The 24,928-nt window shown below is 40.2% G+C and overlaps 1 protein-coding gene across 2 annotated transcripts in view; it reads right to left on the reverse strand.

Annotated features, from left to right (window-relative positions):
• The window catches only part of AIFM1 (apoptosis-inducing factor, mitochondrion-associated, 1), a 34,241-nt gene extending 13,582 nt beyond the window's left edge, over positions 1-20,659 (reverse strand). Inside the window, exons 1-7 of one of the 2 annotated variants that reach the window (XR_001137849.1) lie at positions 20,323-20,614; positions 12,796-12,938; positions 7,347-7,446; positions 6,294-6,418; positions 6,038-6,168; positions 4,707-4,797; positions 112-196 (exon numbers count right to left, since the gene is read on the reverse strand). Coding sequence is in view for 1 of the 2 variants with exons in the window: in XM_012653399.1 (XP_012508853.1) it covers positions 112-196; positions 4,707-4,797; positions 6,038-6,168; positions 6,294-6,418; positions 7,347-7,446; positions 12,796-12,938; positions 20,323-20,428 (781 nt within the window). In the remaining variant the exon portion in view is untranslated. Of the gene's footprint in view, positions 1-111; positions 197-4,706; positions 4,798-6,037; positions 6,169-6,293; positions 6,419-7,346; positions 7,447-12,795; positions 12,939-20,322 lie in introns of both variants that reach the window. The other variant, XM_012653399.1, reaches the window with a different exon arrangement.
• Positions 20,660-24,928: the final 4,269 nt, after the last annotated feature.

The raw sequence follows: 24,928 nt of genomic DNA on the forward strand, positions 1-24,928 counted from the left end.
TGGGTTTCAGTTTTCTTAAGACGAAGTAGTAATGCCTTCTACAGAGAAGGCTGGACTCTAAAACTTGAATGAGCTGTATCAGGGAAGAAAGCCATCTCCAGAAATGCTCACCTGTTGCAATCAAGCACTTTTCATAGGTTATTTGAGAGCCATCATTAAGTTTCACCATGTTGTCTCTCACATCCAGCTGTACTACCTGGTACAGTCACACACATACACAGAAGAGGTAGAGATGAATTAGCTTTGAAAAAAATCTTTATTGAGATGTAATCCATATAACATAAAACTTCACTATTTTAAAGTGTACAATTCAGTGGTTTTTAGTATATTCACAAGGTTGTGCAACCATCACTACTAATTCCAGAGAATTTCCAGCACCCCCCCACAAAAAAACCCCAGACCTATTTTCTTAGCTGTCAGCCCAATGAGAAGAATTAGTTCTTGACCTAAAGTGATCCTTAAGAAACCATTTCCAAGTAATCGTCAGAACCATACTTTCTGGTCCCCAGTTTCTTCAAGCAGTCATAAGTTTCTAAGTAGCCAACATTAGAGCAAGTCACGACAGTCCTAAAATTCCTGCTGGTTTGTAGAAATGGAGAACAGAAAAAGCCTTTTTTATTTGGCTGTTTGGAATGCTTATTGGTTTGTTAACGAGTTTCCTACATCCACAACATTTTTTACAGAATGCTTTTTCCAACTTCTTTTTCTTCTTCTTCTTCTTCTTTTTTTTTTTTTTTTTTTTTAAGAGACGAGGTCTCACTATGTTGCCCAGGCTGGCCTCAAGTGATCCTCCCGCCTCAGCTTCCTGAGTAGCTGGGACTACAGGAGTGTGCCACTGCACCTGGCTTGCTTTCTCCAACTTCTAACCTTCACTGAAACTTGGTTCTTTTTTTTTGGATTTGGAAAGGGTTTTACTGATATCTGTAATTCAACAGTGGCATTTATTTTTTTTTCTTTTTTATGAAACTTGGTTCTTTCCCAAGGATAGCTTACATGTAGCGACTGTTCATTTACTCACACTCCACATCACAAGGCCAGGAGGAGGTGTGGGTATTCTGCAGGCTTCCTGAGATTGCTGCTGCTGCTTCCAGATTCTTGTAGCTTTATTCTCCTCTGGTGGACACCAACCTAGATTCCTACAAATCACTGTTTTGAGCCACCTCCTGACCCTTCCTCATTCACTGAAGACCTTGGAACCTCGTTCATACTTTTCCTCTGAGCCGCATCCAGAATTTTGTTATCTCCTAAACCACTCCTACCTCAAATCTCCCTCTCTTTGGTCACAATTTTCCATCCTTTCAGCTTTCTCTCAGTCTCACTGTTTCCTATACTTGCTTTCAATTTCCTCTGTTTACCTGGTTGGCTGTTCCATTCTAACCAATCTGAGCCAATGGTAGATCTTCCAAACCATTCTCTCGCCAGCACCTTTAATTCCCTTGCACCCTACTCCTTATAGTCAAGAGCTTGAGCTTTGGAGTCAGAGAGACGAGGGTTTCAGTCTCTGCTCCATTCCCTACTATCTGTGGGACCATTCATTCAAGAAATATTTATTAAGCACCTACCATGTGTCAACCGATGTGCTAAATGCTAGGGACACAATAGTGAGAAAAACAGATATCCTCCCTGCCTTCAGAGCTTAGTAGCCAAGTCAACTTAACAAGCACTAACAATGATCAAGAATAATGAATGTGATATGAGTGCTGAGGGCAGTGCAGTAGCACTAGGAACATGACAAGTGCACCCAACCTAATCAGGTTGGGTTGGGTAAAGCTTTCCAGAGGCAATGACAGAAACTGAGGTGTAGTTGCTTCAGCCCCCTTTGATGTGTCCTTGGTAAGCTCCCTCTTCAATCCAATCCTGCTACTCGACCTCCACACTGTTCACTCTCAGATAACCACCTTACAGCTCATTTTATTGTGAAAACAAGTGAAGCCATTAGCTCTGATCTCCCTCAACTTCCCATGAGGGTTCCTACCCCCCTCAACCCCCCGAATAAAAACTTCTTCACATCTACCTTTACTTCCAGCTTCCGGATGAGGTGTCCTTTCTGTTCTGTGGTATCTGAACCCCCAATATAATGGGACATTTTACAATTCTTTTCTTACCAGATTCTTCTCCACAGTAACACTGTGGATCACATCCTACTTCTTGAAATTCCCCACAACCCTGCTCCTGTCCTGGGTTTTCCTCATGCTGCTCTTTAAATTCTTTCCTACTCTCTTTTATAGATTGTTCCTCTTAAGCCTGCCTCCCAAAAGTTGGAGTTCCCTGGGGTTCTATCCTTGCCCCATTCCTCTTCTCACTAGGTAAGTTCTTCTTGGGAGGCCTCACCTGCTCTCATGGTTTCAGCTCCTGCACATACACAGATAATTCCTGAATCTCCATCTGAGCCCAGACACACTAAGCATCTTATTCATATATCCAACTGCCCAGAAGATACCTTCACGCAGACATTCCACTTAATATTTAATGGTCCCAAACTGAATTTTTATCTTTCCCCTTAAACTAGCTCTTCCTCTTGTAATGTCTTTCTCAGCTGGGGGTACATGGCAATCCACTCAGACACACAGCTAGAAATTAGAAAGTCATCTTTGCCTCCTCCCTTTCCTTCATTTTCCACCTGCAACCAACCACCCAAAGTTTCGACCAAACTTTTCAAGTTTGCCTCCTAAGCATGCTTAAAGTCTATGCCCTACTCTTCATTACCTTTCTGTCAGGAAGTAATACACTGTGCAACGATGTTACTAAGAGCTTGGGCTCTGGCATCAGAATGTTTGGGTTCCAATTTTGTGGCCAGACAGACCTGGGCTCAAATTCTGTCTCCATTGCTTTTTAGCTATGTGAGTTTAAGAAAGTTATTTAAAATTTATTTTTTAAAATCTCAATTTCTTTCTCTATAAAATGGAAATAATCATACTCCTTTATAAGATCATTGTGGGCCAGGCGCAGTGGCTCACGCCTGTAATCCTAGCACTCTGGGAGGCCGAGGCGAGCAGATTGTTTGAGCTCAGGAGTTCGAGACCAGCCTGAGCAAGAGCGAGACCCCATCTTTACTAAAAAAAATAGAAATAAATTATCTGGACGACTAAAAATATATAGAAAAAATTAGCTGGGCATGGTGGCGCATGCCTGTAGTCCCAGCTACTCGGGAGGCTGAGGCAGTAGGATTGCTTGAGCCCAGGAGTTTGAGGTTGCTGTGAGCTAGGCTAACGCCATGGCACTCACTCTAGCCAGGGCAACAGAGTGAGACTCTGTCTCAAAAAAAAAAAAATACAAAACAAAAACAAAACAAAAACAAGATCATTGTGAGGATGAAATGAGCTAATACACATAAAGCATTTAAAAACTGTGCTTATAAGATTAGAATAGGTACTATATAAATTTTAGCTTTTACTTTTTCCACCATCATCATTACTACCACTCCTAATTTGGGCTCTCATCATCTCTTGCCTAAATTATTGCAATCTTTTAATCTTCCAAATGGTCTATCTGTAGTCTTTCACCCTGAAATCCATCCTCCTCACAGCCGCTAGTGATTATTTAAAATTCAATTGCCTAAAACTCAGCCCACTTCCCCTCCCCATATAGCTCAAGCTCTTTCACATGACAAACAAAGCCCTCTATGATCAAGCCCCTGCATAACTTCTCAGTTTCATCTCTTGCCATTCCCTAACTTGTACCTAACAGCTCTATCAGTACCTAGCTGCTTGTATTTCCTTGCATCAAACATGCTTTTTCGTATCCTTGCGCCTTTGCTTATGCTGTTCTTTTTTACTTGAATGCATCTTCATCCATAAGACTTCCCATTCTATAAGACTTTCTCCTCCAGGAAGCTCTCCCTGAAACCATCACTCTACTGGGCACTGTTCCCAGTAATTCCCACAACACACTATGCATGTCTCTCTTACTACACATCTATGTGTTCATGTTTCTGCCTACACTGTTAGCCTGTAAAGGTAGGGCCTATTATTTACACACAAGGGATACTTAACACAGAATGTCTCGTTACCAGCTTAGCCACAAACCTATATCCATCTTCTTCGCCTAATGTCCCCTTATAGGAGAAGAAGTGGGCCTGTCCCTACCAAAGGTCAGTCTCTCTACTTGTGCTCTGGATTCCATCTATCCTGGGCTTTGCTAACTTCAGAGAACTCCCTCTCTACTAGAACATTGCCATTAGTTTACAAACACACTCTAGTACCTCCCATTAACAAAAGCAAAACATAACACAAAAAAACCCTCCTAGGATCCCAAAACTGCCCTCCAATAGGCCCTCCAATAACTGCCCCCATTACTCAGGCACTCGCCTTTGTGAAGTCTAACAGTATTTTCCATGCTCAGTTATGCCTGGATTATTTTACTGTCCTGAATATATATTTGTCAATCTCTTGTCATCAGTAATCCCAGAGAAAAGTTAGCGTGGAAACGTAGGGAGGAAGAGGAAGGGCAGAAGCACAAACAGGAGCGGTAACAGCTTTTAGGGTCATGGTCCCCAATGATTTGACTTCTCTGGGAAGTTTAGCTGGCATGCTACCCTAGGCTTTGATACTGGTGCTTTCCCAGAAAGACACATTAAAGTGACTTGATCCTTCTTTGATGAACTACAATAGCAAGACAAACATAAATGGTAGTGTTAACACATGCCACCACACTTGCTGGCAGGCACATATGTAGAGCCTGACCAGGGAAGCAGTCTACTAGCTTACCTTCTTTCCAGTGAGGACAGCCACACCACCATTCTCAATGTGAGGTAGGTCCTGAGCAGAGACATAGAAAGAAGGTGGCTGGAAATATATGCTGTATGGAGAAGAGGGGGAAAGTGTTAGAATCACCTGGAAATGCAATCAGCTTCCCACATAGCTTTAATAAAAGTGTTTTCATTATGGAAAACTTTTAGGAACATTTTCCAAAGTAAGTCTCCAAGGCTGCTAAATCTTGGTCATGACTTGCTTATATAGAGGTACTCCAGATCCATGCTTCTCAAATGGGGGCAATTTCGTCCCCAGGGGACATTTGGCAATGTCTGGAAACATTTTTGGTTGTAACAACTTAGGGAGGGATGCTACTGATATCTAGTGTGTAGAGGCCAAGGATGCTGCTGAACATCCTATGATGCACAGGATGGCCACTCGGCCACAGCAAAGAATTATCTTGCTCCAAATATCAACAGTGCTGAGGCTGAGAAACCCTGCTCTAGATTTAGGTTTATTTCAAAGTAAGAACAAGAGGTACCCGAGGAGCTGAGTAGTCACATATCTATCAAAATGGGTTGTCCAGAATGGTGCTAGTCTATGGAACAACCAGCGAGCTCCTGAGAGGATTCTGCCTCAACCAGTTGATTAATTAACCATGATATACCAATTAAGGGGTGCCTAACTTAATTGGAAGTATGCATCCTGCTTGAAAATGGAACATGATGGTAGGGGTGAGGGAGGAGGGGAGGTTTGTAAAATTTAGTCCAGTATCAAAGGGACCGCTAAATGAGAAAAAAATTGGAACTCAAAGAACATGGCACTAGAATCAAGATTTAAAGTGTCCTTTAGAAGAAAAGGCTTCTGGACCTGTGTCTTCAAGTCTCTCGTGCAAACATTCTAATAAAGAGGCTCTTCCTTACAGTTCCCACTCTACTCCCACAGTTTTGAATGCCTGCTAGGGTATCAAAGAGAGTGCCATTAAACTCCTTCTTTTCTTTTGCTTTTACAGGACATGCCCAGGCAAGCATAAAGAAGTGACAACATAGGCCAAGCTGATCTTCACCAGAGAAGCGTAACTTAAAGGTCCCAGAAATAGGAGCATTAGTATTTCAGAGGTCAACATTACACCATCAATTGCTGGTAGATCTGGTAACAGAATTCAGGACTCTTGCCCTTTGTAGCGTGTTGTCTCTAAGCTGTACCAAGTGTGCACCATAGTGGACTCCAGTATACAGCCAAGTCATCCCTCCTATTCACTGTACACGGTCAGTGGCAAAATCCTAACCCACCCTGTGTTTAGTTGAAGTTGTTAGTCTGGCCCATTTTTATATAAATGAACACACCTTCTCTCTTTTCCATTCCACTGTCTGAATCGCAGTGTCTTTGTGACATTTGGATCATCTGAAAACCATAATTCTTTTGAAAGAGGAGGTCGCATGTATGGCAGCTCAGGATCTTCAGATATAATCAGTACCTTTGGACACAAAAATAATGATACATAAAGCCAAGTCATTTAAGAGGTAAATGTCTAAGTGTTCACATTGGCTAAGTGCTTGCCAACTATACCCTCTGTGCCAAGCAAAAGAACGTTCACCTTACCCTGGCTCCAGGATCTCGAGCCCGGATGGATCTAGCTGCAGCAAAAGCAGCAGTGCCTCCACCGATTAGTAGGAAAGGAACATGACTTGGTACCCTGACTTGAGAAACTGGCTCTCCTTCTGCAGCTGTAAGTAATAGATCAGACAGGATGAATCTTCCTGAAGTCTCAGATGACTCCTTGCCACTATTTAAAAAAATCACCTTACACTCGTCTCAATCCTTTATATGAAGTTAGCAAAACATAGTACCTAAGCTAATCTTAACAAACTTCACAGTATCCTGGTTGGAGAGGAAAAGCAAGTATCCCTTTCATTTCACAAGTGAAAAATACCAAAAAGAAAAAAAAAAGGTGAATGATTTCACCAGTCATTCACTCATTAGGTCTATACCAGAATTAGGACCTACCTTAAATATTTAGTTATTTCTAAAATACATTAGAAAGTATACACTAGAAGGTATCTGTCCTTCCCATCAATTTCCTAGTGACCACCAGGAAGACATCAAGTTCAATTTCACCTTTTGTTAGCAACAAAGGGGGAAAACCCAGGAGGTCATTTGGGGATTATTACACAATGTTCAGGAATAAGGAGGTGCTACTGAAGAAAGCAGCACCAATCACCCACCCAGAGTTGTAGGGCTTATTAAAGGATTAAAACAGCCCTCTCTGAAAAATCAGGCAAATTACGTGGGATGGAAGTGATGGCTAGGGCTATGTGCTTTACGAAAATAAACATATCTTCAACAACTTGAAACTCTAAAGACTCAAAAGGAGAACAAAACAGACCAAAAGAATTTCCTCTTTGAAAAAATGGCTTTTATCTCTTTTCCAATAGTTATTTCCTCACCAAGGTTGCCTTTTAGGAGTCTAATATATAGAAACCAACCATAATTGTTACTAATTTTATTCCTAAACCCAAACTCCAGCCAAATTACTTTAACAAATTGCTCCCAGTTCTGGGGTAATACCATACTTTTTGGAAACTTACAATCTCACACCATCATCACTTCCACAAGATACTCATAAATCATAGCAAGAAATAAGGGAATACTCACCAGATGATGCAGCCCTTTTCTGTTTCTCTTCTGGTGTCAGCCCTAACCCTGATATTCTTTCATTGTATCTTTTTTTGTCATCTTTTATAGTCTTGTAGGCCTGCAGACCCAAACATGGACAAAGAGTATTTCACCACACAGCTAGCTCATACCGTAAGTAATATTATCTTTCAGTTAAATGAGAAGCTTTTGTCTACCTGGCATTAGTTCCTCCATATTAAAACCACTAAGGCAGTATATTTTATTAAGAAATAAAATATACTGGGTGTGGAAAGAAAATGCATCAACAGATGAAAATGTTTCAGTTTCAGATTTTCTTAGGCTCTCCGTAAAGAACTCTCATATTTATTTCTAAATGTATAGCTAAAGACAAAAATTTTATACTAGAAGATTAAAGTGCTAGAAAAGGGTAAACTTTATATCGAGTAGGGAAAGAGGTTTTGGACTATGCTGGACATTAGCTGTGAAATCCATCTATATGGTCCTGGGTAGGAAGCTGGAACATACATTTTTCTGGTAGATATTTCTGGGTTTTGCTGGGTACTCAGATAATGCTTGGAGACATAGCCACCTGTATCCTATTCTGATAGAGTAACTTATCTTTCCCTCAATGGTCTATCCCTTTCCTAAACTCATGAGGCAGAAGGAATCTCATTCAGAAAAACTATACATAGATATTTACTAAATGTCAAACAGCTGTTGTATTTCAAGTATACTATCTTCTCAACCCTTTCAAATTAAATAAGGGTAATCTTAGTATCATGACTAGTTTTTTTTTTTAACATACAGCACCAGAATTTGTTTATTGGAGACTTTTTTAAAAATGGTAGGTAAGAGTGCTCGTTTCAGCAGCGCATATACTAAAATTGGAACCATACAGAGATTAGCATGCCCCTGCACAAGGATGACACGAAAATTCGTGAAGCATTCCATATCTTAATTTATGTAACCAAAATGTTTGTACCCCCATAATACTCTGAAATAAAATTTTAAAAATGGTAGGTAAGAATGACTTTTTAAATTACAGCGCTTTTACTCTTTTGTACCCCATAGGGTTAACCAGACAGGAATTTAAGTGACCTTATGTCAAATATAATCTCAAATTAATTAATTGAAGGAGAAATTAAAGACAATCAGAAGTATCATAAAACATATTCTAAGAATATTTCTATGACCTCCTTACAGAGTAGCCCATTAGGCAATGTGCTGTAATTGGGGAACCTGGACCCTGCCTGAGATCCGGCTTTAACATTTATCAGCCTAGAAGCGTTTAACATATGAGAGGAATGGAGCAGATAGTTAAGTGCTATATGTTAAAAGACAATGGTTATTCCTTGAATTTACCACGAAATTTATCAAATAAATGAATTCAATTAACATTAATTTCAGGAAGAAAGTTTTTATTTTGGCATCAGATACTATACACAAGTCTAGTATTTACCCATACCTAAAAAATATTTCTTTTAAGAAAGGGACTTTTACCTAAAAAGATGGCTTAATCTGGTCAACATGAGTGAAAAGAGAAATAAACTGTGGCCATGATCACATTGTGATGGACACCAAAGATTAGCCTAAGCCCAGCTCATATTTCCTAATGCCTTCACACATGAAAGGAAGAGCAGACCAAGAAACAGCTTGAGGTTTAGTGGGGAAAGGGGAAAGAATGAGATTTGTCTCATATGTGTATGTGTAGATGTGTGTGTCTGTGTGTGTGTGTGCTTCTTTTACCCTTCACCCAAAGGTTTCTGTATTCCTACTTTGTACAGATTTCCAGTTAATGACATGAATACATGTCTGGTTAGGAAAAACTACAAATTTATGGAAAATATTAGTGGAAATAACTTTTCTAAAAAGGTGAACACGGTGGTGTTTATTCAACTTAATGGAATTTGAAAGGAAAACAGGTCATTTTCTGAGTGAGGCAATGAGATCCTATCAGTTTAACAATGGCAAAGGACCCAAATACTAAATCTCATTAAATATTCTACAGGTCACTTTGGCTCTGCCGACTGACAAATAACAGAAGACCAAGATTAGGGGACCTGCCTATGGTCCTAGAGAATGTCACCAGCAAGAGGAGGAAAAATTCTCACATCAATGACAATCAGTTCATTTTTACAATCCAAGCAGCAGAAACACTGTTCAAATCATTGTTTCTCAAACTGTGGTTATAACCCATTAGTGGGCTGTGAAATCAATTTAGTAGGTTATGACCAACTTAGAAAAAAACACAAACAGAAGAGAATAGAAACTATTAGAGTATACTGTACCTAGTAAGAGCAGCATTTCTTGAAACTTTTAGTTTTATGTATGTGTAGTTATCTAACGGGTTGCAAGATTCAATGTATTTCTTTCTGGCGACGATGGTAAAAATTTCAAAAGTCCACTGGTTTACTCCCTTCTTTTTGGGGGATAAAGTGGGAGGAAGGTGAAGAGCTCCCAATATAGGAATTGCTAAGGTAGTATTTATACTGAAATTAGGAACATTTCCTCAAGTGAGAAAAAAGTTATATAGGAACACTGCTATGGACTGAATGTCTGTGTTCCCTACCCCACCCCCCCAAAATTCATATGTTGAAACCCTAACCCCCAGTGTGATGGTATTTGGTGATGGGGTTTTAGGGAGGTGATAAAGGTTAAATGAAGTCATAAGGGTAGGGCCCTAATCTGACAGGGCTGGTGCCCTTATAAGAAAAGGAAAAGACACTAGAGCTCCCTTGGTCACTCTCTTTAGCCCCCTCCCCACCCCCACCATATGTGGACACAGGAAGAAGGTGGCTGTCTGAAAGCCAAGAAGAGAGCCTTCACCAGAAACTGAACCCTGTCTGACCTTAATCTTGGACTTTCCAGCCTTCAAAACCATGAGAAAACAAACTTCTGTTGTTTAAACCACACAGATCGTGGTATTTTGTTATGGCAGCCTGAGAAACTAATACAAACACTAAACAACTTATAGCCATGTCTCATCAAATTCTGAACACTGAACTTAACTGTTCTCTTGAGATTAATATCAATTTCAGAGAAAAAAAATCTAAGCCACCTCTGATCAAGTTTTCAATGATTTAAAGCCTAAAACTGTACAAAATAGTTTGATAACAGTTGTAGGTAGACAAAAGCTTATCATTTAATTTGGAACCACTATAATATAGTAGCTTTATTATTACCAGTGTTGGATAAACACAGAGTGCAATGAGGCATTTAACTGAATGGCTTGAGAGGAACTTGTGGTGCTTAGATATTTCTAAGGCAGGAGAAAGCAACAGTGACTGGCCCTGTCTTGTAGCTTGCCATCAAGAGAATTTGCATGGTCAACTCTGTGGAGGCCATCCAACTCTGGTATAGCAACACAAACCAGAGGTTTATCAGGTTTAAATTGTTACAAACATATTGAACACATACACTTTAAATCTATTTTTGAATGAATGGGGTGGAACTGAGGGGAAAAGTTGAGAGAGAGATGAAATGGAAAAGTTAAGGCTCAGAAAGTAGTATCTGAATTATGAATGAGAGGCATTTAAGAAAGCAAGCTATATGAATGTGTTAGCTTGTACCATGTCAGCCACTAGTTTGACCAAATTAGAGATTACGAAAGGGACACTGCCAAATGAATTTATTTTGAAACAGAGGCTGTGGGTGGGTGGGGAGAATATTACAATTTCTATGGCTTTTTGGACCTCCTCAGAAGCATTCAATAAAATGCCTTTTCACAGGAAAAGTTGGGTTGTTTCCCACAAAACACAAAAATTACATTTTACCTAAAATGATTCAAAATGGGGTTGCTATTCAACATTTACTCTTTGAGACTGTCTTGTCAGAGATGCAGCACTAAAGCACAATATAATTTAGCATCGTAAAACATAATTATGAAATTGGCAAAAAGTTTCAAAGAAAGAGTTGATGATGAGGATTTGTAACAATCATCAGATATATCTGGTAGGACTTCAACATTTTGAAGAATGAGATTTAAGGATTCTCTAGCAACTGACAATGTCCCTTTAATAAATACCTAAAGAAAGCACATGCTGTGAATATTTTTGTATTCTAACGGATCAAGTTTTCATTAGTGCCATGGTCTCGCCCACCCCACCCCAAAATATACTTTAGTGTAAACATCTTACATAATAAACTCCTGCCCCAGTCACTGTTGCTCCTATAATTAAGAAGTATACTAGGCTGCTGCCATCTTTCCCAGAAGCACCTGTAGTCGCTAGTGATCTAGAAGGGGATCCTAGGTGATGACACTGCACAACTGTAGGTAAAGGTAAGGCCAAGGAGAAAACAAAAGGAAATAGAAAGTGCACTAAGTATTAATGAAGAAATATTCAATACAAAGGCAGGGAAGCAGTTTTGGTTATCCTGTGCTAAAAAAAAGAAAAAAGAAAAAAGAAAAAAATGCTGCTCCAGGATTGGAGAATATATACTTCCTCAAAGCATCTAATCACACAGATCTCATGTATTTCTTACTCTGATTTGACTCACAGCTGGCAAGAGCTGTCTACTTTTCTTGTGCATTTGGGAGTCTGGTCAGAGTACAAGGATCTAGGTAATGTCAAGTAATTTTGATATCCCTTTTTTTTAACCCAGTGTCCAAGGAACAAAGTTCACTGTCTTACCAATGTAGAAAGAACTACAATTGTAATGGCATCTAACCATTTGCTCTTAGCCAGTAAAACAAACAGCTTTCTTCAATCAAGGCTGTTACTAGGTGTTATCTAAGTTGGTTCACTCAACCTTACAGGATCCAACTTTAGACTGATCTGCTTAGTCAAAGTAAACCCTGCCAAATTAAAAAAAAAAAAAAGTAGAGAATAATTCCTCTGTGACCTGCTAAGCTGATCAGAGTTAATTTAAGAGGATATAATTGTGCTACTATTACGTAGCAGTTAAACACCATATTTCTCACCTCATACAAACTCCATTCTAAAATCGGAGATTCTAGGCCTGCTTCTATAATTTAGTCTTTGGGTGAGATTCAGGGATAGTTTTCCTTTTAGGAATGCTTAATATTTTTGATTGAAGGCTGTTGTTTTTAAATGTCAATCTCAAGCTGAGGAAAAATAAAATATTTGACAAATAAGTCAAAATCGAATATTGTGCTAAGGAGCTGCAATGAACTTTGACTTTATTCACAGGTTAGTGTGTCACATACAAGAGAACAGGGACAGTTTTGTGGGTTAGTCAAGTCTAAGAAAACACACTGACATTCAAGTAAAGAGTAAAAAGACAAGCGAAAAGAGCAGAAATCAATCAACATGAGATTAAATTTCAGTCATTCCCAAATTGGCTCTGATAGGATATTACACAGTAGGCACTTTAAAGAAGGCTTTTTGGAAATTTTTCCAAAAGGAGAAAGGGGAATTAGTTGCAAAAGTTTTAAAGCAGAGTAGTATTGAGTCTATTAATGGGAGCTGTTTGGCAGCTTCTTCACACAAGCTGCTTTTCTACTTACATATGCACCAGCTCCTATTGTTGACAAGCCCACAATAAGGACTAACACAGAATTATCGATTTTGCCCCCTGATGCACCAGAGCTAGCCATTTGTCTTGTCATCTGGAGTTCTAGAGGAACATGCCATCGCTGGAACAAGTTGCCTAAGGAACATAATTTATTAAGACACACACATACAAAAATAAAATAGTTAATACATGTTTATGATTAAATGTCAATGCATTGAACAAGTAAAGACTTATTGCCTATTGGGCTGCAGGTGTTCACTGTTAAATGACCAAGAGAAATATAATCAAAACTGTACACATAAATACTACAGATATCTGAATGAACATTCTTAAGTTGCTGGAGTTTTTGAGAGTATAATTTAATGCCACCCAGTGAGGAAATTTATAGCTTCCAGAAAAGATCATGAAAAATGTACAAGCAGTTCAGTTCATCAAATACCTCCTTTCATGTCTTCCCCATAACTGAAGTAAACACAGAGAGATGAATGAATAGGTAGATATACAAAGTTAACAATGGGCTACCTCGGACACTATAACAACCATTTACAGAGTAATTTAAATGGCTCAAATCTTGCACAAAATAAAACCCTGCAGTGCAATCCAACCAGGACACAGTTCGGTCTTGTGTAAAAGACAATGTGTTCTGGAAGATAGAAACACTAAAGCTCAGAAGAAAATCAGAAAACATTAATACTGATCTAGCTCTATCACTTCTTAAAAATAAAAAAAGAAAAAGATAGATAAAAAATTAAAGAAAAAAAAAGAAAATCAGAAAACAAAATTTAAAAATGAATTTATCTCCCCCAAAGAACTGAAGAATTTTGGACTATGAAATAATTTTTAGAATGACAAAATTTAAAGTGTCCACCAACTACTTGGCTCTTACTCCTCCAAATAAATATGGAATATTTTGATGTAAAACTATGTAGACCTAAGTAATGATCTGGTGATCATAATAACACTCGCACATGGAAACACAAGAGTTTCATAGGTTTCTTTCTCCAGGAGGGTGCTGACATTTTCAGGTGAAAGAAGATCTCGGTACCTTCTCTGCTTGCAATTATTCCTGTTTGTGGACTATCAACCTAGAGCAGCACATTTTTTCTGCAAGGGACTAGACAGTAAATATTTTTAGCTTTGTGGGCCATTTTGTCTCTGCTGCAACTGCTCAATTCAGCTGATGCTGAGTAAAAGCAGCCACAGACAATACATAAATGAATGGATGTGGCCATGTTCCCATAAAACTTTACTTATCAACATTGAAATTTGAATTTTATTTCATTTTCATGTGTCACAAAATTGTCTATTTTTTTCCCAGCCATTTAAAAATGTAAAAACCACTCTTAGTTCATGGGGCATACAAAAGCAGGAGGCGGCTGACTGGGTGTGGCCTGTGGCTATAGTTTGCAGACTCTCAAAAGCACATCAGAATCCCATGGAGGACTTGTAAATACATAGCTGGCCAGGCCCCAGCCTCAGAGTTTCTGAATCAATACAACTGGCATGGGGATCAAGAATTTGCATTTCCAACAAGTTCCTAGAGGATGCTGCTGCTGCTGCTGTTATGATGGGGGACCATACTTTGATAACCTTCCGTCTAGAGGCTAGTACATATGTTGCTGTGCTGACTAGGTTTTAAAAGACAAATAGAATGGGCATTGGTAGTATCATCCCATCTATACTTATAGACATTAGAAATAGGGAGAGTTCAACTTTGCTTTCACAATGTCAGGGCACAGAGGGGTAAAAACAAGCCCAATGCAGATCTGCAGTCTCTTATTTGAAAGCCTTAGAACCGTGAGTGTTTCAGAACTCAGGATTGTTTAGTCTTAATTATATAGTGCATATACCACACAGCGACACCAAGCACAGTAAAGGGCAGCAACCCATAGTCAAACACGTTGATATTTGTATGACCACACTGAGATGTTAAAAAGATTATAAGTAGCCTCTTTCCAGTTCAGGTTAAGTTTTAGTGGCAAATGAATTGCAAAAACCTGATGGTCCTATTTTGATTTCTGAATTATAGATAAGAGAGTTTGGGGCCAGATGCCGGTGTAATCCTAGCCCTCAGGGAGGCCAAGGCGGGAGGATCACTTGAGGCCAGGACTTCGAGACCAGCCTGAGCAAGAGTGAGACCTTGTATCTACAATAAATAGGAAAATTAGCCAGGCATGGTGGCATGCCCCTGTAGTCCCAGCTACTAGGGAGGCTGAGGCAGGAGAATTGCCTAAACTCAGGAGTTTGAGGTTGCTGTGAGCTATGATGACACCACTGCACTCTAGCTGGGTGACAGAGCAAGACTCTGTCTCAAAAAAAAAAAAAATGTTTTGGATCTATACCCTTAGAAAAGGAAATGTATTTTTCTTATTTCCTACCTGTTTTACAATCCTTTATCACCACATGAAATAAAATGGTTTAAATTTGGAAATAAAAACAAAATATGAAAACAAAAATCTGAAGGAGGGAGAAGCTTATCTCAATTTGGGCAAGCTTTTGATTTTCAGAAGGCCACAAAAATGATGAAGCATTAAAAGTAGAAACTGGGCCGGGCGCAGTGGCTCACGCCTGTAATTCTAGCACTCTGGGACTCCGAGACAGGAGGATCGCTTGAGGTCAGTAGTTAAAGACCAGCCTGAGCAAGAGCGAGACCCCCGTCTCTACCAAAAATAGAAAAAATTAGCTGTGCAACTAAAAATAGAAAATTAGCCGGGTGTGGTGGTATGCGCCTGTAGTCCCAGCTACTCAGGAGGCTGAGGCAGGAGGATCGCTTGAGCCCAGGAATTTGAGCTGTGAGCTAGGCTGATGCCATGGCATCCTAGCCCGGGCAACAGAGCAAGACTTTGTCTCAAAAAAAAAAAAAAAAAAAAAAAAGTAGAAACTGATTAACTCTCAGAGCTTAGAAAATGAAACCAGTTAGGAAAAGCTCAACGTGGTTAAGTTTAGTTCAACAAATTTAGTTTGTCTTCTACCTCCACCCCAGGTTCATTTACTAAAAATAAATGTTTAAAAAAATTCTGTTTACCTCTCTAGAAGACCCTAAATATAGACATCATAATTAATTTGTTTTAATGTATTACTGATGTGTTTATTATGTTTTTGCTTGCATTTCACAAACTGATAAAACTAAGATTGTAGATTTGGGAAAGTTTAGCAGCTTTTGCCTCAATTTGCCAAAAAAAAAAAGAAAAGAAAAAAGACATTTAAAAGTAAATTGATTTTTTAAACTGATAAGAACAGATACCATAAATCCTAAGTGTGAGGAAGAAACTGCACTTCCTCACACTCGAGCTTAGCCAAAAGGCTGAGAAGCAATCAGTAAGTTGATTTTTTAGAAAGGAAATTGGTTAATATTTAAACTACTGACTGCTTAAAAAGAAATGTAATACAACCTTATCATTGACAAACCAACTTTTTACATACCTACAAAGTGACTAGTAACTTTAATTTTGTAAAAGATATTAAGTATTGTATGTTTACATCCTCCCCATTTTCTTTTACCCATAAAATTACTTCCATACCTTTCTCCCCACGGCTTCAAAATTTTACATCATGACTGAAACATGCCTTTTCAGTTGTCTTACTAATGTGGGAAAAACCAACTTACTCCTTGACTTCTCATTATTGAGCCAGTTCACTTGCTTTAGGTCTTCTGCAGTCAGATTACACATACAGTGTAGTTTCTCCCTCACACTTAGGATTTGCTGTGTGCAACAGTGCCTGACACAACCAATTTGCTGTGTGCAACAGTGCCTGACACATAGTAGGAGTTTGTTCAATAAATATTTGTTGAGTTAGTGAATGAAGGAAGGAAACAGAAGTTCTTCCTAATTCTACTGATATTGACTGAACATTTTATTATTATTTTTTTTTTTTAGTGACAGGGTCTTGCAATGTTACCCAGGCTGGCCTTGAACTGCTGGGCTCAATCTATTCTCCCACCTCAGCCTCCTGAGTAGCTGGGACTACAGGCGCTCACCACTGCACCCTGCTGACTTAACATTTTAAAGAATTCTTTCCCAAGAAGTTTTAGCCAGATCCTATTTATTTCAGGTTGCTTAATAATAAATTAGTAACCTCGCACACCACATACTAGCATTATAATAGTACCTAAACCACCAAGTTCATTTCTGTTGGTTTCATAATCTGTTTTTCCATACTCCCAGATGGCCTTTTCCAGAAATACATCCTCATAATTGAGGCATCTAGGAATCCCAAATGGTTAAGAGGTTATATGCTCTTGAGACTTGTTTCCTAAGTGTCAAACTGATTTTTCCAACATGGATAAAACACAGGACAAGACAAGCCTAGTTTGTCCATTGTAACCAGATGACTTTTTATAAGAATCCAACAACTATTTAACTTTATCAGCCTTAGTTTAGTATCAATCCTTGCTGGAATTTCAGGAGAATCAGAGTAGTAATAACTATAGTACAGTGTGACCACTCTGATGAAAGGCACAAAAGCAAAAATGATTTAGATGACAGAAAAATAAATCTAACAAATCTAACTCTGTTCTGCAAAATTAAGTCCTTTATAGTGCTGAATTAGGGTTCAGTCACTGAGAGTTTACTGTGTGACAGACTGGACAAAACGCTGAGGACACAAAAACAAATGGGACATAATCCATGTCCTCAGGTAGTATATAGTTTAGGAAGAGAGAATGGCTGCTACTATTCTAAATATGAGAATATGGGCTTGACACAATTCACAAGAAACTCAAGGTTGCTCAGTTTGGTTTTCTGATCCTTAGGTCAATGAAACAGAAGGGAAAGAGTCACTATTCATCCAAAACCATATTTACCAAACTTGCCTGATCAAATCAATTATATCAGCGGCTTGTTAAAATACAGATTCCCAGATTCTCATTCATTCTTATTCTCATTCCCAGGACTCTCTCCTAGAGAGTCTTGCTCGCTGTCATTCCCAGGACTCTCTTGGAGATCCTGGAGTAGGTTTGGAGTCAGTCTTCCACTTGATTCATATGACTAAGTAATTTTTGGAAACATGATCTAGAAGAAAGGTAAGACATGTAGCAACTCCTTCAAAAAGTTAGAATGTGTCTAGAAAATTAACTTATTAATTGGTTACAGAAAAGGTGGATTTCCCAAAGATTTTCTTCTGGAAAGCCTTGTCTCAGCAGAAAGAGTAGGGGAAGATTCATTTTCTAGGCTTCAAAGAAAAAGTGTCATTTGGCAGTGTCCAGGAAGCCAGGATCCTTGCCCACAAGGAGTTCAGTTTCCTTTTTAAAGAGGAGAGAAGGAGTCCACATAAAGAAAAATGTTCAAACATTTGAACCTTAGGTCAAGGAGCTGGCAACCAGTTTGATCCTATGGGCAGCACAATGTTTGGTGACCAAATAAAATGTTATAAAACAGAAAATATCTATTATCTAACCCATCTGCTTGCTCCTCAGTGCTGAATGCAGACATAGAGTGGTGACTATTAGTTACCCTCAATCATATCTAAAAGGAGGGAGAGCATCCAAATAAAGTAAATAAATAGTAGCTATTATGGTTTTAAGGCAAAACACAACACATAATGGAAGTGAACCTGACAATGGTGATAGATGTGGATGAGACAGATGCAAGGCGGGTTTAAAGGTAAGGAGGGAGGGAAATGGTATATAAATAAACATTGCCTCTTCCCCACTTGTGCAAAAACATACGGTAGATGCTACTATGTGAAAAAGAAATCAGATTAAAAGCAATCAGTAATCAAGCCACAAAAGAGTTAATTCCTAAAATGAGAGTATCATAATTTCTTTTTGAAATTATAACCCTACCCTCACCCATTTTTAAAGGGAGGTGAAGTCATATGCTGGTGCATGGCCAAAGGACAAAGAATAAATGTGTAAAAAGAGATGGATGGATATGTCAGGAAGTCAGAATATATTGTACAGTAGACTGCCTTCAAACAAAGCCATGCAATGGAAAAAACCATTTGAGTCTGTACTTTTCAGTAGTTCTAATGTCACCAACCACCTTCAAATGTCTAATAAATCAATTTAACTTTGCAAATGTATATTTAATTGATGAGAACTTTTGCTCAGACTCAAGAATACTGGTAAAAGCTGAGTCTTAAGCAAAATAAGTACACAAAGTTTGAAAGGCCAGTGTGGATGAAAATCTTCAGGTTATCTGAATTTCTGTGTAAATTTCTCTGCAACTTGCATAGAGCACCATCATTTCAATGCACAAAACCCACGCAGATGACATCCATTGATGGGGCATTAGTTTAAAAGCTAAGGCGAAGTTTTTTCAGTTCCAAGAGCAATATGTCCTAGGACATAACTCAGATAAACCCATCAGGAAACATTTTCTTGATTCACAGCAACTAGAAAAACTGTTCAAATGCACATTTGCAAAGACCCTAACAATCCAAGGGTAATATTTTCCACTTTTTATTTTTAAAGCACCCAGAAGGTGTTTCTGTATTGCGAAGGCCTCAAAAATAACTTCTGACATTGCAAAGGCAAATGTCCTGGGGGTGGACATTCAAAGATTGTTTTTTTTAATGTACCTCCTACAAGTGGATCATTCATTATCCCCATGAAGTTGTGCAGGTTGAAAATAAGCAGGCTGAAACCATGTTCGTATAAATTCATAGATATCTGGAACACAATGGACTAATTACTGGGAAGGGAGGTGGATTCATTCTTTTATGAAGTCAAGCTTTAGGAAGCAGTGTGGAGTTGTAGCAAGGGGATAGGGACCTAGAGACTAGTGAACTATCCTTAGCTCTACCTATTAATTAATTATGTGACCGTTGGCAAGTAATTTACCCTCTCTGTGCCTCAATTTATTATCTATAAAACGAGTGGGTTGAACTTTACCACAAAATCCCCTCCAGCTCTAAAATTTGATTAAACAATTTCATGGTGGAAAAATACAATGTGTTCTGCAAGCTGTTTCTTTGAAGCATTAAAGACTACCAAGAATTACACTGACCAAGCATCTCAAATAAATTCTGGGCCAATTCTTTTGGTGTCTGATGCACAAACGACTGACTCCTTACTTGCACCGCACCGTGTCTGTTTCATAGGACATTTAAATCTATGTATCTCATCTGGGGTTTGGAAGGTAGAGCAGGTAATGCCCTCATTTACACAAGAAACTTAGGCGTAGGGTTTAAATGTCCTGTTTAAAGTCTCACAATCGGTAAATGACAAAGTCTACTTGACCTCATTGTTCTAAAAAGGTGGGGTGGGGGTCACGGGGAGGCGGCAATGGACAATACGAGATGGCCAGTTGTTCTGTCATCCCTGAACAGCAAACCCACCCAGGAAAAGGCCTCAAGCCGACTACTGGGTTCAAATCTCTTGAAGGTCAGGTCAGCACGGCTGCGCCGACTCCTCTGCTTGCAAAACTCAGGGTTTCGGTCCCGCCAATTTGAAATTCACGCGACTGAGTGTGTTAAGTTTTATGACAGGGTGGGAGAGGGCTGCAAGTCACAGGGAGCCTAAAGCGCCCAGGCCCTGGGACACTGAGGTGGGGGGTGTCCGGGATGGGTCAGTCACCTGGGAGCCGGTTCCTCTGCCTCGGGCTTCGGACGCACACGGTCCGCACCAAGGGCACCAGCTTCTGCTTCAAAGCACCCGCCGCAAGGCCTCCACACCGGAACATTTCGGCAACCGCTACTGTGGACCTCCTCCTTCCTTTTCGTCTTACTCACCGACCGACGGGTCAAACACCGTGGGCCCCAGCCCGCTCCCCCCTCCCTTTACACGCACACTACGCAGGCTCCTCCTCCCAGCTCCGGGTGGGCATTGGACAGTGAAGCCGGCCCGCCGGAGCCGGAGAAGGGGAACGTCGACCGGAGGCATATTGCGCAGGCGTAGCACTCAGTGCTGCATTGCGATTGGTCCGCACAGGGAGAAGGTTCGCGCACGCGCTGAGGTGCCCGCACGCTTGCTGGGATTCCCGGCTCCCGTTAGCAAGTTTCTGCGAGTTGGTGGCAATGGGTTGGGTTGAGCGAGTTTGGGAAGCTATCCAGGGACGGACCAGTGGAGTCGCTTTGCCTGGCGGTTATGGCTGGTGCTGACGCTGTGTCGGTGATGGGAAGTGCTAACAGCACCTTACAAAGCGTGGCTACAGCACCGCACTCTGTCCTTTGTTTTTAGGCCACTAGTTACTAGGTACTTAAGCCTTCCGGATTCTCTTGCTAAGGTCCATTTCCAGTCTTTCCGTGGGTCCGAGTCCGGGAACCTGGCTTCCCAGACCCGGCATGTACTTCCATCTTTTACTACTTGCTGGCACTTGCCCACCTAACCCCTGTTTCCGGGACAGCTAATCATTCCGTGCTCTTTTCCCCTATTACTTTTATATTGTGCAATTCTGTGTCCTAGCAGCTGTACCAGGTGCAGTGGATAGTCTCCTGTTATTATGGCTTCGGTGCTTGAGAGCAAGGTGCTGGCAAAAAGAGTTCGTGCTTCACAGACAGCGTGAGAGAAGTCCTAAACTGGACTTTCAAACTTGTGGGAGGATTAGGGTGACGGGCTGAGTGTAAATAGGCGTTTTGACTCTGCCAAATGTAAGCTAAATTAGAAATAATGTTTTGGCTGTGTGCAGAACATAACGCGCCTTTTCCAAGGATTTGGGTTACATATTCATTTAACAAGTACTATTGAGCATTTGCCGCTTGGACTGTACCATGAAAGGGGCTCTGGTGGGTATGAAAAGTACAGACGGTCCCCGACTTATGACTCACGATGGTTCGAATTTTGATTTTTCGACTATGTGATGGGTTTATCAGGACGTAACCTCTTGTAAGCCTAGGAGCATCTGGACTTAAAGTGGTTCAGCTTATGTTTTTTTTTGAATTTACGACGAGTTTGTGGGGCATTAAATGCATTTCCAACTTAAGATATTTGGACTTACAATAGGTTTATCGGGACGTAGACTTATGGTAAATTGAGGAGCATCTGCATAGGAAGTGGTCACTGTCTAGTTGGGGAGATGACATACTGGTCATTTAAATAATAAATAATATCTGATGTAGTCCCAGAGCAAGAGAGGAGTGTGGGATGGAATCCCTAAGGAAGAACTTTTTGCAAGACGTGTTATTTGAGCCATGTCTTGAAGGATGAGTAGTAAAATTCAAATAGTGGAGGAGAAGGAACGATATTTCAGATGGTTAATACATTGGGACAAAAGGTAACATTTTTAATGGTTAAGCATGTTGACCTTGGATCCAGACAGACCCAGGTTGAATCCTGGCTCTGCCATTTGGGCAAGTCACTCAACTGTGCTTCATTCTCCTTTTCTACCAATCTCACAGGAGTATTAGGAAAACTAAATGAGCTAATATTTGTAGAGTGTCTTAGAGGAAGCACCATGCTGTTTGTTAAATTAAAAGGTATTAAAAAACAAAAGCCAGCACATTTTCAGGGGACAATGACCAGAGAGTAAGTACATACTTGGAAGTAGGGATAAGGACAGGTAAGTATGATTGGGCCAGATTTGAATTGGCAAAAGCGTTTGGCCCTAACCTTATAAGTGATGAAGTTACTTTTTTTCTTAGTGGAACAGGGATAGGAAATGAGATTACAAAGGCATTGTTTTAGGAGGTTTAATCCATGAGGTAGTCTTTATTGGGTGAAAATGATCCAGGGTTCCCTTACCCATTAAGCAGAGTACATTAGTGTTAAGAAATGCAGGCAATGGGTGACATTTTACCTAGAGCTGCTTTGAGGGATAAATATTGAAAATATCAATTTCAGAGCAAGGTAAAAATTATTTATATTTCCTTAATATTTTAAAGGCCTTATAGACATTGATGTTATTGAGATTTATAAAAACTAATAATTAACATGGACTGATTAAATACAAAGTTCATCGTATCTGTTGGTGAAAGAAACTTTGGAAAATTGCCAAAATCATGATAATCAGGTATCTATGAAAACAACTGCATACATTCAAAAGACAATCATTTAATAATGCACAGTTAACAAAAAGGCATTGTACAGTACATTTAGTTTTTTTGCAATAGGTGCAATGAGGTAGTTTCCTGTTATTTTAATTAAAAATTATATTTCATCTTTTTTTTGCAAAAGCAATATATACTCATTGAACTAATTCCAAAAATGTAAGTGAAGTGCCCCCAGAACCTCACCCCACAGAGGTAACATACACTTTTTGTTAGGGCAAGGAACTCATTTTGAGATACCACATTACCAGATATTAAAGTTTCTTCCTTACAAAGGTAGACTCAGTGACAAGTTTTTGCCAGAAGGATACATCTAAATAATCTTATGTGGATCTAATGTTGATTTTTTTAATATCTCTTTGGAAGTTGGCATTAATTATAGCTGTGAGTTGGCAAAGCCTCTTTCCACCTTATGTACAGGATGTGCCTAATTAGTAGTGCCCCCCCCCACACACTTTTTTACAGCTATTCTGTAAATATCACCAGAGGCATTAGCTTCAAATACAGAGGAATGATCTAGCAAACTATTATCTAGACATTAAACAATTAAGAACCAAAATACTGTACAATGACGATTGATATGTGGTACAATGATAATTGGCATTCATAATGATGACCTTGGATTAGCCAACTAAGATTAAATCCTTATCTTGATGGTTTTAATGTTAAATTGGTATAATCTAGGGTTTTAGAAATGGGTGACCCATATGTATGATAAAAGGGTTAGCTATAAATATATCTGCTAACTCAACTAATAACATTAACTAGAAGACCCCGTTTTGAGTAACTTGGACTTGGTTAAATAATCACATTCCAATTTGCTTTCAGATATATGGCTGATGAACTGAATTGTTTTCCTCTTAGTGGGAGTGGATTTAGTCACGTTTTTTCTCTTCCTGAAGCTCAGCCTCACATACATAAAGTGGCAGCTAACCTGTGCTGCTTTAATCTGATGTTAATGACATTAGCAATAATTCATGTGTCACTGCTATTGGCATATGTCAAAGTTATCTTAGCCTGTGAAATATGTAGAGGGAGGGGTACAGTCTTAAAAACAAACAAAATGGGTGCACTTTGTTGTATGTAAATTTTACCTCAGTAAAGTTGACTTCAAACAAACAAATTCTGACCCTGCAAATCACTTTTGGGAAGGGTATAGTGGCCTTGACCAAGATGTGTGATGATTAGTAAGCTTTGGGAAGCTGCCCCCTAATACCGTAAGGAAGTTGTGTTCATTTATCATCTTCCAAGCATAATCTAGGCTTCTGGCAAATTAGACCCAACCACTTTGTTCTACAGTCAGTTGCAGGGGGGCGAACCCTCCTAGGAATTCCCAATTCCCTTTGAAACCCCACCATTTTGGAAGGACTTATGGTTATATGGACGGCTCGGGAATGCAAGGCACCGTGGGGTTTATGCCATGTCCCAAGATCCCTCCACCTGGGCCTGTAATGATTAGCCCCAGAAACAAAGTCCCCTTTTGCTGGAGCTGCCACCACTAGCTTCCCCCCTTCTCTTACCCTCTCCCGCAGCGGGCCTTCCCCATTGGCCAGCCAAACACAACCGACTGCGGCAGCCAATGGGAGCCTCTCTCCTGAACATTCAGAGGATGGGTGCTCGTGGTGTGATGAGGGGAGGTTGGCGCCTGGTACGCGCCCCCCTACATCTGGCAAGTCTGTGACAGAAACAGTAACTAACACCCCCCTACACACGCACACTCGCGCCCCCTAGCTCCCTGCTCTCAGATGCCCAGTGCCCCGCAATCCGCTGCGTGTCTTGGCAGTACTCTCCCCGGCTGCCTGGGCCCGCGAGTGCACCTGCTTACTCAGTAAGACAGAGCATCCCTTTATCCCAAGGGTCGGGGAGGAGGGGACCAGAGCGGGGGAGCTGCGGAGGCGCGGCTCAGCTGCCCACTGCTCCCAAGGAAAAAGAGAGGTATCTTCGCCCCCCACCCCACCCTCGCCGAGTTATGTTGCTCCCAGGCTGAAGTGCTCCAGTGATGCTTTAGGGTGCAGCGGTCTTTGTCCTCCCCAGCTATACTCCCTAGCCGCTGACCCCTGTGCGCTCCGAGCAAGCGGGGGTGGGGAGCCGGAAACCTATAACATAAATGGGGGCAAGGAGAAAGAGGCTATCCCAGGGTGGTGTGTGCCGCTCAACTCACCCCCTCCCTTTCCCCTGCGGTCTGTCCCTGGGGTCCA

This window comes from Propithecus coquereli, unplaced genomic scaffold (assembly GCF_000956105.1).
Source record: "Propithecus coquereli isolate 6110/MARCELLA unplaced genomic scaffold, Pcoq_1.0 Scaffold42, whole genome shotgun sequence".
Taxonomy (NCBI): domain Eukaryota; kingdom Metazoa; phylum Chordata; class Mammalia; order Primates; family Indriidae; genus Propithecus; species Propithecus coquereli.